The sequence below is a fragment of the Poecilia formosa genome, unplaced genomic scaffold (assembly GCF_000485575.1).
Source record: "Poecilia formosa unplaced genomic scaffold, Poecilia_formosa-5.1.2 Scaffold117, whole genome shotgun sequence".
Classification (NCBI taxonomy): domain Eukaryota; kingdom Metazoa; phylum Chordata; class Actinopteri; order Cyprinodontiformes; family Poeciliidae; genus Poecilia; species Poecilia formosa.
Genome location: NW_006800056.1, coordinates 1,639,769 through 1,653,314, shown reverse-complemented (window position 1 = coordinate 1,653,314; position 13,546 = coordinate 1,639,769). Strand labels below are relative to the sequence as shown.

Sequence of the window (13,546 nt, the reverse complement as noted above, 5' to 3'; positions counted from 1 at the left end):
TAACTTCACAGCAAGCAAAATATTAGTTTAGTTTTTTTAGTAATTTACATGTAGGAGTTATAAAATTACTACTTTATCCTCCTGATATTAAGGCTTCATATTAGCAATATTATGGGTTCGTTGTCGTAATGTTACAAGAAAAAACTTTTTTTTTTTTCATTTTAATACGATTTCAGTCTAGTGATATTTTGAGTTTATTCTTGTATTATTTTGGATTTATTGTTCCAAGATAACAATAAAGTCGTAATAATACGAGAAAAAAGTCTGACGACTTTATTCTCATAATGTTTCACATCATCATGATTTTATTCTTGTGTTATTTCGGCTTTATTGTTAATCACAATAACGTCACAATAGTACGAGAAATATTTCATACAACTTTATTCTCGTAATACAAGTTTGTTTTCTTTTTATTCTGGTATTTTACATTTCATAATTTCACATTTATTCTCATAACAGCATGACTTAATTCCTGTAAGACTTTTTCTCACAATATTAGGACTTTATTCTTGTAATATTAGTAATTTATTTTTATAACACTATGACTTTATTCCTGTATTTGTCTTTCTTAGCCTGGCCCTTACGCTCCATCGTAGACACCAGGTTTGCATTTCTATTGTCTGGAAAGGATTTTAAGCTTTACTGCCTGAGCTTTAGCCTGTTAACAGATTAATTTAGAGCTTATTAGCAGTGTGAAGGTGTTTTTATGGAGATGTTGTTGCAAAGGGCCTGCCTACCTGAGCATCATTACCAGCACCCAAACAAAAGCCTGTGGCTCCCTCTCAACACTCACAGCAAACACAGAAAACACTGATGATGATCCGTCGCCACACGGCTCTCCGGCCAACATTACACTCAGAAAGAAAACCACATGAGGGGAAAATATTGTCAGTTTTCCACTGAGACACAGGAAGGTTTGAACATCGTGCAGCGACAGCCACGGCCGATCAATTCGCCACGCTCCCCTCACCCCATTCACAATGCTGACGATGCTCGAGTGGACGGGCTCCTGGTTGCTTGGCTCACAGAAAAGAAAAGGGTCCCTGAAATGAATGTATGTTTACCTCTTGCAGGACAATGTCGGATAGGGAAGTAAATAATTAAAGGAAAGGGACCCTTTTTGACTGCATCAACCCTGCCACTGCTGGTAAGCTCTACAATCCATTGTGACTCCATGTTTTGCCCATCCTGCCCAGGATGATCTTTTATTCTTTTCTTTTGTTTTGTTGTTTTACACACATGTGCCCTCCCTGCATGGAAACCCTTCACATTAAAGGCGCAGAGTGTGTGAGAGGAGCAGGCCTTTTATATACTGACTGCTTAAGTTTCCTTTCTGTGTTTTTATGCCGTTTTTATTGTAACGTGGGCATTTCTCTCCTCTTTTTAAAGTTTTCTTAGCAGCTGTGAAATTGGAGTTAAAAAATAAATTAGGTCTGTTGTCATGATAACAAATTTTCCTGGATGATAAATTGTCCCAGAACTTATTGCGATAAATTATGATATTGTTGTTGTTTTGAGGCTGTTTTCAGGTAATCTAATGGTAATGGCATAATAATGCAAGAACAACTTATCAAAGGTCAATAAACTTTAACTTCTAACGAACATTTATCTCTGGAACATGCTAAATAGATAAAACAACAGCAACAACAAATAAAATTAACTATAAAGTCTTTGTAAATAAAATTATCCTTCAAAGAAATGTTTATTGGAGACAAAATACCAGACTGGAAACTTTTACCATCCAGTTTTTGGTAGAAAACCAGTAAATCATCCGATAGATTTTACCAATTGATTAATTATTGCGACAGGCCTACTCCCTGCACTGTTAGCATGGCTTTGTGTGTTAGCTCCGGTGTCGCTAACTGTGTCCCGGCTTCAGCATGGTTTGTTGCTGCGTTTCTCTGATCAGCTACGTTGTGTTTGAACAGAGGGATTTGAAAAAAACCTCTTAATTAATTCCATCTTAACGCGAAGACGTCTTCATCCAGGTGCTCGATTAAGCCGCCTCTAATGCTCAACCAACGCTGTCAGGGCCTCGTGCTAATATGCTATCCGGTTCCCCTCGATTATCACATTACCTCTGCTCAAATCAATTGATAAACTCCCATTCAATATGGTGGACTATTTAATTGAGTCAGAGTCTAATGGATTTTGGGGCTGAGCGGAGCAGACATGCTGACAGTGGTAAACAGTAGCAGGACGCTCCGTCTCAACTTTCTGTTTTTATTAATCAAAGCAATAGCTATAATGTGGAATAATGTTCTGATTTGTTAAGTTTATTAATTTTACTTCAAACTTTGTTCAAATGTTCAAACTTTCTTGTAATATTTTTCAGTTTTAAAGTGCTCAGTTGCAACCTTTCTTTGTTTCTAACAAACCCGAGGTCTGTAATCTGCTAAAACGATAGAGCTAACTGTGATTAAATTTAATTTTGTTGATTTCCACAATAAAATCACTCTAAAAGTGCAGCTACTATTTTTCTACATCTATTTTTCTTTTTTAAAATATCCATAAATAACAACCTCCCATTGCCTTTTTGCAAGGCTTTTATGTTTTTTATTTTTATTTAAAACTCAATAGAAATAGAATGATGGTTCTTTAAAAATCTTAAGACTTTTTCTGTAGATAAATCATAAGATATCTTTTTTCTAAAGGTCGTGTCACATTAGCAGCTCTAAATGGCTTTTATTTAGCAAAAACTAGAGTAAAAATGGCTCTTGGGATTGTGAACGACCTTTGACCTACATAATTCCAACCCATCATTCATAAAAAAGTTACAACCAGTTTAAAATTGGATCTGCATGTTAGTTGAAATTAGAGATATTTTATCTCTATTTATCAATAAGGACTCCAATTTAAAATTTTACATGTATATTATTTCTACTTATATTTATATGATATTGTCATATGAAAAGGCTACAGGACGTCACATAATACAGTAAAAGACGCAGTAAAACATGATTTTACTGATTTAATTAAAAAAAACAAGAAATAACTGTGTATACTCACATTATTAGCGATTAGCGCTGTTAGCATTGTTTCTGTTCGTTAGCATTCGTTTGTTTCCACCCAGAAGCTAAAGCTGCTTGGGGACCTCGCTAGATGAACTGGACTCCAATCACAAGCATCTAAAGATGATTAATGTGACATAAAATATATTTATAGTAACAAACCTACTAATAAACCAAATATGTAAATGTATTTTGAAAAAATGCCGATGAGTGAACACTTCCTATGGGCTCCAGAGCTTCTTGTTCCTGCAGCAGTAATTACTGAAGAGTGTTGCGTTTAGCGCAACCTTTTGGCACCTAAACTGAAAAACAATAATAGACTTCATGTCAGTGAAAGTGAAAGTTGTGTGAATCCGATGTCTCCGTGCATCTCTAGTGGCTTCTCCACCGCAGACCTTCAGGGTAATACAGGCGGTTCCCGGTGAGCCGACAGCTGGTAGCAAAGGGCAGACGATGAACTGAAGGATGACGCATCGCTCAGGTGTTTCCTGGATGCTAAAAGGAATTACTTGCACATATTGTTCATTTTACAAAGAGCAAACGATTTGAAAGGCCTTTTGAGAATCTCTGATCAAGACAACTTTAAAAGAAAAAAACCCTGAAAATGTCAAACTTTGCACAGTGCCATATTTTAAGGGACGGTATCATGTAAAATCATTTTTTAGCTTTACATCATGTGTAAAGCCAGCTATGTTTTTGATGTTATTCCCTCATCAAAAACATACCTGTGGTGTCGCTTTGATTATTTTGTACATGTTTGAGAAATTAATCTCCATGGCAACCATTAAGCTGAGCAAAACGCCTGAGTGGACCTAGCCCCGCCTCCAAGACGTAGCTCCACCTCTAAGCTGCAGTTTCCAAGCTAACAAACTTCCCCCATTCAAATTCAATTCGAATTCAAAAATACTTTATTGACCCCAAAGGGTCACAATATGTTGTAGCTCATATTAATACAACGTTTCTTCAGTTATTCATCTCCTTCAGACTAGCCAGCAGAAATTAGCAAACAACTGAAACTACACATTTACAGATGTCATAATACTTCTCGGATAAAAACATTGGTAAAGGGTAGAGGAGCCATGTTGTGATGACTTCCTGTATTCGGAGTTTCAGAAAGAGCAGGAGCTTCTTAAAGAGACAGAGACCCAATTTCCAAGCATCATGTAATGAAGTAAAATTTTATATAATTTTTATAATGACTGGCTGCTGGTTGACTGAATGCCGGCCCTTTAAGACTGACTGTTTTTGTCTGGGTTAGATTTCTAACCGCCTCTCTCTTTGCTCCAGGCACAGCTCTAACATCAACCTGCACCGCAAACTGCTGACCAAAGAGCTGGACGACATTGTCCTCGACCCTCAACTCACGCCACTGCCCAAGGACCTGCGAGCCGAGTTTCTGGCCAAGCTCTACGCCGGGCACCACATGGGTTTGGACCCGATGGCCAGGATGGGCTTCCGGGGCGCCGCCCTCGGCCTCCCTGGCCTGACCCATAACCCCCTCTCCCACATGAGCAACGAATACCCCCGTCATCCCTTCAACCACGACCTTAGAAACCACCACACCAACGGCCTGTTCCGGGGCCAGCCGGACGACTACATGGTGCTGGACCTGAGCACCACCTCCAGTGTTCAGTCCAGCAGCAGCATCCACTCCTCACACGAGTCCGAAGACGGCAGCGACGAAGGCATCCTCCTGGATGACCTGGAAGAGGATGAGGAGGAGGGCAACAGCGAGGGAGAGGACCTCTCCCGGCGGGCGGAAGGCGGACATCAGGATGAGACCGGAGAACTCAAAGGAGGACAAGATGAGGTGCTGGACTCTTCCTCGTCGCCATTCCTTCTTTCGTCCACAGGGGGCAGTAATGGCAGCAGCGGTGGGATCCTCTGTAACATCTGCCACAAGGTATACAGCAACAAAGGGACCCTGCGCGTGCACTACAAGACTGTGCACCTGCGCGAGATGCACAAGTGCAAAATCCCCGGCTGCAACATGGTGTTCAGCTCCGTACGCAGCCGCAACCGACACTCTCAGAACCCGAACCTCCATAAAAACATGCCCTTCTCTACGATTCTAGACTAAACAACGACTCTGTCTCCTTCATTCCTCCTCCATCAAGTACAAGCTGTAAGCCCCGTCCTTTGTAAGTCACTGCAAGACATTACTCTCTCCATGTATAAAATGATTGACTCTAGATGAAGTTTATCATTGTGTCCTTTGACTTTTCCTTCTTTGGAAGAACAGGATGACGCCAATCGGCACGGAGTTTACTTTATAGCAAAGCTCCAGGTGATTTTACTCGTCAGCCCCTCCATCGTTTTTTGTTTCGATCTTCTACTCTTTGTGTTTACGTCCACGTCCAAAGAATCTGTTCAAACTCTTTATTTGTGACTTTGCCTGCGGAAACAATAGTACTGAGAAAAAAAGAGAAAAACTTCTTGTTGTATTTGTGTATCGATAACTTTTAAATGGACCCCTTACAAAAGCATGACAGCTCCATTTGTAAATAACGTCCCAAGAGGCTTTTTTGGTGTAAGAGTTGTGTTGATGGTTGTTTGCTTCCTTTTCCTCTCTTTTATTGGATTTATGTTACAGTACAGTACGATACTTCCACCTATAGGCAAGAAAGAGGTAGCATCCTTAAAGTTCGACTCATTTACGTTGGTTTGAATCTGATTCATGGGGGAAAAAGCCAAGATCATGTGAATCGTTTTAACTGCTTGTTAGATATTCAGAGGTTGCGGCATGTTTCTTTTAGGCTCTTACACTGATATCATTCTCTGTATTTTCTGTTTTTTAATTTCTTTTCTGTTTTTGCACTTTGCATCTATAAAGGGGGAATGTGTAATAATTAATGAGGATTTCTGCAATGGTGAATTAAAGTGGGGGTCCATGGTGGCTTTGTTGCTGATCGAAGCAATAGTACCTTCAAACGCTTTCTTTCTGCATGCACTCAGTTTCGAAGCCTCTGAAAAAAACCTGAAATGTTTCCCAACTCCTTTTTGACCTAGTCAAAGTAAACCCAGATTAAGGCCTAGTCCACACGTACTTCAGGGAAAACAAATTACCTTTCATCCACACAAAACTCTGTTCTATCATCACTAAAAATTATTATTTATGAAAACTCCGACCAAACTGGAGCTTTGAGAAAACTCTGTATTTATGTTTGCATGTTTTTGTTTACTGAAGCGAATCACCGAATTCTGCAGCACATCTAACTGTTAAGGTTGTCAAAGTCAAGCTAGCATAGCTGACCTCTCTAACCTTTGCTAACCTGTGAAATGTGATACACCTGGACCTTGTCTAGTTGTCTTAGTGTCGGCAATTAGTAGAAAAAACTGCGTCCCTTTTTCTCTTCTATATCAGTTGTATGTTTAAGGTTTAGCGCGTTGTTTTGACAACTTGACAGCTAAATCCAATGACAGTCATATGGCTGCATGTATCGTCCACCAAACAAACCTCCAGGCGCCATGTTTGACTCCTAACAGGAAGTCATAGTTGTTTTGCAGCGATCTGAATGGCTGATGTAGTTTGAGCTTGGTGCTGCACTGCCCCCTATGGGCCTGGCGTGTTTAAATCAACAACCAGGGACGGATTTGTTTGGGTTCATGTGGATGAAAACTTTTCTGAAAACGATCCCATGTGTACAATATTTGTTTTTATATATACCCAGCTACGTGTATACAAGGCCTAAATCTATATTATAAACAAAAAAAGGTTAATAGGATAAGTTTGTATTTTAAGAAATAATTGGTGTTTTTACAAACATCCGCAGATTTGAATGAAAGAGAAATCTTCCAATGTGACCAAAATGCATGAGTTTGCTTAAGAAAAAGCTCTTTCAGCAAGACATTGTCTTTAAAATCACGCAGCATTTAACCAATATGATGCACTTGAGTCTTAAAACGTTAACTGTGATTTTCTTTGTTTTGTTTGTTCCACCGCTGAGCCCCACCTTCACATATATTCTGCAAATGTTGTTTTCCTTCCTTTGGTTGCAAAGAGTCCCTCACGGTACACACATTTTAATTAATTGGAAAAAGCAGCTAAAGGAAAGGTGTTTATTGGTGGGTGATGTATGTTGTCCAGTGAAAGGTTTCGGGTTTTTTTGTAAAAAAATCACATCTGTTACTCTGTAAGGAGATCTTCTTTTACTCGACTGGTGCTAACACAGCGGTGGGAAACGAGCGTTGTGCTGTGTAGTTTTAACACCGCCTTACATCCACGGCAGTGTTGACTTCCACTTCTTTCAGTCATCCTGCTGCGGACGTCGTGACCCGCTCGGCTGAAACCTCTCATGTGTTTTTTAAGACTCCACCTACTGGAGGCACCCGGTCCTCCTGCGCCTCCTGTCTCTGAGATAAAGAGGAGCTGAGGTTGATGGAAAGGTTGCGGAGGTGGAAGGCTGACTAGGGAGGAAAGGATGACAGCAGCGATCATTAAAAATGTGCTGCTTCCCTGTTACCTGGAGGCATCCCGCCATTCCAGCTTCTTCTGTCTAATAACTCACTTGTCACTTTGTTACACTGCCAGACGTCAAGGTTGCTGACAAGACTGTGACACTGACAGAGGGAGAAAAGCCAGGGATGAGAGTGCGCTCCAAACAATTTAATTTGACTCACTCAATTAAGCTGAATTCACTTCATCTCTTCATTTTCTGTGCTTATTCTCCTTCAGGGTTGGTAGTAATTTATTTCAGTACTTTTTCTCTTTTTTCATCCTTCCTCTTTGTCTGTCAGAGCAGTCATTTACCCATTCCTTCATCCTGCTGCTCACTTACCACCTCCACACGCCGCAACGTAGATCCTACAGGGACATGCGCTAATAGTGTATGCTTAAGTTCACCGGACGGCCATGGCATAGCAAAAAGGGATGGGTAATTGCCTGTTTATCCCAAGTGAAGGGAAAATTGAGTACAGGAACCCCTGCCTTCTCCCTGGAGTGAGCTTCAGCGAGGCGCTCGCTGCCTCTTCGCTCATCGAATCGCTCCAGCAGAAATAAAAAAAGTGCTTCAGCAGGAACCCCGCTGAAGGCTGTCTCTCCAGCACAGAAACATCCAAAGTGGCACAGACGCTGGAGAGCGGCCGTCCCAAGATGATACGCTAACCTGTAGTTAGAGGAAAGACAAATGTTCTGTTCGTTTCTTTTAGTAGCAACGTCACACCAGGAAGCTGATGCTCCCTCACAAAGAAACCAGAAAGGAATCATACATCTTACTTTAATACTAGATACTTGTAATAAATTGTAACATCTGAATGCATTTTTCCTAAGGAGAAGAATCCATTTTAAAAAGCAAAATAACTTTAAAAGTCAGGTTGTATTTCAAAGAAAAAGAGTAAAAATATGTCTTGAAGAAGATAATATCTGTGTAGAGTTTTCCACTTCAGGTCTAACTAAGTATTTTACATTTTTATCTAGCGAGGATCAAATGTGTACTCCTAGCTTCTTTGGAAATCCCCTTTGGCTAATTGTTAGCAGTTAACCGTTAGCCACCGTTAGCAGCTGGCGGTGGCTAACGGTTAGCTGCTAACGCCTGCTAACATTTACCTTGACTCAGTATTCTGATAGTGCTTCCAAATCGTTCCAACTCCTGTCCCTCATATCTTCTTCTGTTTCCTAAAACTCAAAATCCCGCCTCACAAACTGTTTAAATTTACAGATTTATAAGACAACATTTTGTCAGATGAAAAAGAGTTGAGTTAAAGTTTAAGGTGCTTTAACCTTTTGGTAGAACCATGACTAAACAAATCCTTCAACATTCAGCTGATTTAATAGTTTCCTTTTGTCACTATGATTTTCTGTTAGAATGACATTTATGAGTCTAAAGCAGAAAACAAGACGTCACAGGGATGAGACGGTGCAGCTTAAAGCTACAAGCAGCCAGAAACATCTGGGAAAACGTCACTGGAGACATTTTGAGAGAAAACAGTATGGATGGTGTTTCAGAGACGTCATCGGCCACAGGAGACGGAGCGCTACGCAGGTGGAGGTGGGAGCACCTCCACCTGTTTCTTCTTCATGCTGCCAGATTCCCTTTCCTTTGAGGTTTTTGTTTGCTAACTTGACACGTTCTGCTAGCCGGTGACCGTCCGTTTCACTGAGCGCGCTTTGTCGGCCCAAACCGCCGGAGAGAACCTTAAATATGTGATCAGCCATTATGCCACAGTTCCTCACGGCACACGCAGAGAGCTGGGGACAAAATGGCCGACCTGTCCATTTTCTTCATGTTGCGGATTGAGTGAGAACAATAACAGAGGAGAGGATGATGGGTGCAGCCAATGTAGCTCACGGTGAAATGTTTGGGACGTCATTATGCAGATAAAAGAAGAAACACATGTTGGTTTGTACAGATCAGAATCCCCTCATCAACTCCAACTGGAACCTGTGAGAATAAAATACTGTAAATTAATAAAATGTTTTACATTCGATTTTCACTTTTTTTTGCAGTCTTAAAGTAGAAATAGTTCAGAGCTGGTGAAATTAGATTTTTTTATGTTCGTTCACTCGTGTTTCTGAGTATCCGATGCATTAGTGTCTGTGTTTAAAAAAAGCCTGTGTTACAGCACTCGACAGCGTTGCATGGCTTCATAGTCGCACTGCAAAAAACTAACAGAAAAAGAAAAAAAAGAGAGCAAAGGATCTCACATCACTTTGCTGTTAAAAAGGTGACTTTGGAAGCTTCATTGATACTGTATGTTACCTGCAGAGGTGTTCCCATGTGCAGACAGAAGGACAAAAATGATCCTTTTTAAGAGACTTTTTCTTTCTTTATTTTTAGCCTTTCTTGTATTTGTTTCTGTATCATAACTGTCTGTTTTTTGCATAAAATGCATAAGGGTTTTGGGATGTAAATGGAATTTTATTCATATTTTGTCCAAATACCTCTTGTAATTTGTATCAGAATTCTTGTACAATTTTTATATTAAAGATTTATCAGTCACTGGCATTTTGTCATGTTTGTGTGTGAAATCCAGCTACGTTTAATCAGACACTGTGATTTCAGGGCTCTTTAATTGCTCCATGATAAAACAATAATCCACAGGGAAAAGGCTATCTTGACCAATTAGTGGATGATTAGATTAATGGAGTTATTAAAAGATGTTGGGGCATGAGACGCCGGTGCTGCGGTTAGTGAATTCGTACCTGACGGAGGTAAAATCCCTTTGTCTGATTATGGGCTGAAAGCAAATTAAAAAGGAACTGAAGTCAGGATACAGCAGCGATAAAAAGAAATGTGCATTAATAGTAACAGCAAATATGTATCGTCATTTCTTTGGACCAACACGGATAAAATCTTTTAAATTCAAATTCCATTAACAGAAATCTATAATCTTAATTAAAATGCTGCAATTTACAAACTAAAAGTAGTTCCAACATAAGCGCCCTGTTCACGCAGGTATCCAGAAATCAGGTCTGTTTCACCCAATCTGAGGAAGTGGGTCGAAGTTTATTGGTCTTAAGTTAGACACAGATTACAATCCAATCCTCTCAGCTAGAAACAAAAATCTGTCATTTCTAACTGGTTTTTGTCAGTTAACCTGTTGGTCTCAGGTTGTCATTCACAATGACAGGGGTGTCAAACTCCAGTCCTCAAGGGCCGCTGTCCTGCAGTGTTTAGATGTGCCACAGGTAAAAAACAGTGGGATGAAATGGCTTAATTACCTCCTCCCTGTGTAGATCGGTTCTCCTGAGCCTTGCTAATGACCTAATTATTCTTTTCAGGTGTGGTGCAGCAGAGGCACATCTGAAAGTTGCAGGACAGCGACCCTTGAGGACTGAAGTTTGACACTGAAGTTTGACTGAAGTTTGACACCCCTGTCAAACCTCGTGACAGACAGGTTAACAAAAATCTGTGAATTAAAGTAATAAGTCCATTTTAATTATTGCTTTAATTTCTATGTATTTTCTTGATTCTCTGTTTAGATTTCTGGCAACACCAGAGGGGCGATTTGAGGTGTAATGGCACCAATGTGGCCTTGAAGCTTTGCAACTTTTATTTAAATATGCTGGTTTCATCAGCTGTTAAAGTCGAAAAAGCACAATTATATAATTCTGGTTTTCTATTAGATAAGAAATGCAGTTAAAATCACAATGAATAAGCATGTTTAAAACTCATGGGTGTTGGAGCAACAAGCCACTTGAAGAGGCAATGTATGGGCCGACGTGTTTTCCTAATCTGGTGTTTTCGTCGAACAAATTTATTAATTCCATGGTAAGTGGAAATGGATCTATTGTCTGTTCTATACGGAGCCAAACCTTTAAAGGTGCATTCACACCAACCATGTTTAAACCTCTTTAATCCAACTTCGTTTCCCTATAAGGTCCAGTGAGCCGTTGGATCAAACAAGCAAACTCTGGTCCTTCTACAAACCTCGGTCTCTGGTTCTGGTACGGTTTGAATCCGTATGTGAACGCAAAGTGAACTAGAGACCGCTCCAAAAGCAGGAAGTGGACTACAGCGCAGGGCATTCTGGGTAAATACAACCAAACATGCGAGTCTAACGCTAGCAGGAGAAATGGTTTGTGGGCCTTGATTAAAGTCAAAAGTTAAATCCTCCAACCGCTAAAATCTGACGCCTCTCCATTTCTGATGACATTTTGTGAAGAAGGAAGTTGCGCTCAGTGTCTTCAGAGGTTTTCATGTTGTTTCCTTCAGTAGTTCTTGGTGCAGCGCCCCACAGGCGAGGAGGGGAACAGGTTTTTCAGTTGGTTTGGTTCGTTTGACAGAGCAGTGTGAAAGCAAAACACCAGCTAAAATTTAACAAATGTTGCAATTTTGGTCCCCGATCAAAGTGAATCTACTGAACTATCACCTCAGGAAACGCCCTTTAATTTCTGTCTCAAATCTGTTGTGAAATGAACCCAGCAGAAAACCAAATGATCCCGGCTTTCCCAAATTAAATATCTGGTTTCAGCTGATCATACTCCTCTAACATCAATGCAAGAGTAAAAGCAGAAATCAATTTTCTTTCAAGACCAATTGATTGAATAGGTAAACCTTAATCAGAGATAAATTGTTAGAAATTGTGAAGGGAAAACATTAGATTTTACATGTCGCTGCAAGGATGCAGATTTTGCTATAACTATATTATTCTGAGGAACATTAATCTTTCATTAATTTTTCTTAGGAAGTGATGGCGAGCAGAAACACTCATCTTTTATTGACCAACTGGGGAAATACAGCAATAAAGAGAATAAATTAGGCAGCGACTCCTGGATTCTTATAAAAACTCATCTTTGGTAACATGAGGATCGGCTGAAATGGCCTGTGAGCACCTCTAAGACTTTTTACTGGGCCCTATTGATTCGGTTCTACACCAGTGAGGCCTGCAATGCTGGCTAATGCTATTGACGAGCCATCAGTCTTGTCCAGAAGTGTGGAGGCATGCAGCTCTTTTTCCAAGACCAACCAAGAGAGGAGAGAGGACGAGGAGCGAAGAAAGAGAGAGGGAAAACATCAATGGACAGTGATGGAGAGCAGGGAGGAGGGCAAAGATGCAAGCGCAGCAGACACACTCAGACTCCTGAGTGTGGTTTGGGAACACTAAATTAGAAAGAAGACAAAAGGGGTGAAAGAGGGAGAAACTGTAAACAGCCGCATCGATCCAACTAGAGTTGGGCAAATCAAACCATTACGGCCGGATTCTTATGCCCCTCGGTTCAGAGAGAGTCTGAATATCTAAACGCTTCCCTGGAAAAGACAAAACTTTACACAAGCTGGATCCATTTACAGGGATCAACAATTAGGTAGTAACAATAGACACTGGATGTTTTAGTTTGTATAAATTTAAATAAAATATTGTCACATGGGTCACCATGTTGTAGAAATTACACAAGAAAAAGAAGGAAAAGGAAAAGACAGCATGCATTTAATGACTACAGTTAACAAACAGGAATCACATTATATAAAGTATTTAATGACACAGTTTGGTGAGAGAATTTAATTAAATTTATTTTTTAATCAAATAACAGTATGTCAAGATAAATCTGTGGATTACAACCTCAGTGTGGTTGATGGTGATAATCCATAAGATTATAAACTGCCAATAAACTCTACAGAAGAACAAGCTGCCATGTTGTTTACATTGCAATGCATCTTGGGTAGACGGCGTGTGCTAGGTGTCACTGCACAATCTGTACCATCAGCCAATTTACACATGTGCTAAAACAAATACTTTTTAATTCTTTTTATAAGTAGTTTTAATCATAAAAATAGAGAATAACAAGAAATAAAGAAAAAAAATGGTTTAACCACCTTTTGGGACGATGCTTTGAAAAAACAGTAAATGTATGAGACCTTGTACATTAATCAAACATGAGGACAGAAAACATAATAAACTGGTGTTTCCCATGAACACATGGTACAGCCCAATAATCATCTAAAAAAAGTGATTATTATAAAAATAAAGGTCTTTTTTGTCCTTGATGAGTCCACCAGAGGGCGCACTGACAGCAGCTACTAGCTAACAGTTATTCATTAGGAGAATTATAACATTGTCTAGGAAGATAGACAATATTTTAACAAGTAGTATTTTAA

At 39.9% G+C, this 13,546-nt stretch overlaps 1 protein-coding gene across 5 annotated transcripts in view; it reads left to right on the top strand.

Annotated features, from left to right (window-relative positions):
• The window catches only part of bnc2 (basonuclin zinc finger protein 2), a 241,306-nt gene extending 231,357 nt beyond the window's left edge, over nt 1-9,949 (top strand). For 4 of the 5 annotated variants that reach the window (XM_016675582.1, XM_007560631.2, XM_007560632.2 and 1 more), the window contains one exon: nt 4,299-9,949. In XM_016675582.1, coding sequence (XP_016531068.1) covers nt 4,299-5,091 — 793 coding nt within the window. In that variant the 3' untranslated portion in view covers nt 5,092-9,949. Of the gene's footprint in view, nt 1-1,073; nt 1,148-4,298 lie in introns of all 5 variants that reach the window. The other variant, XM_007560634.2, reaches the window with a different exon arrangement.
• The last annotated feature ends 3,597 nt before the right edge of the window (nt 9,950-13,546 follow it).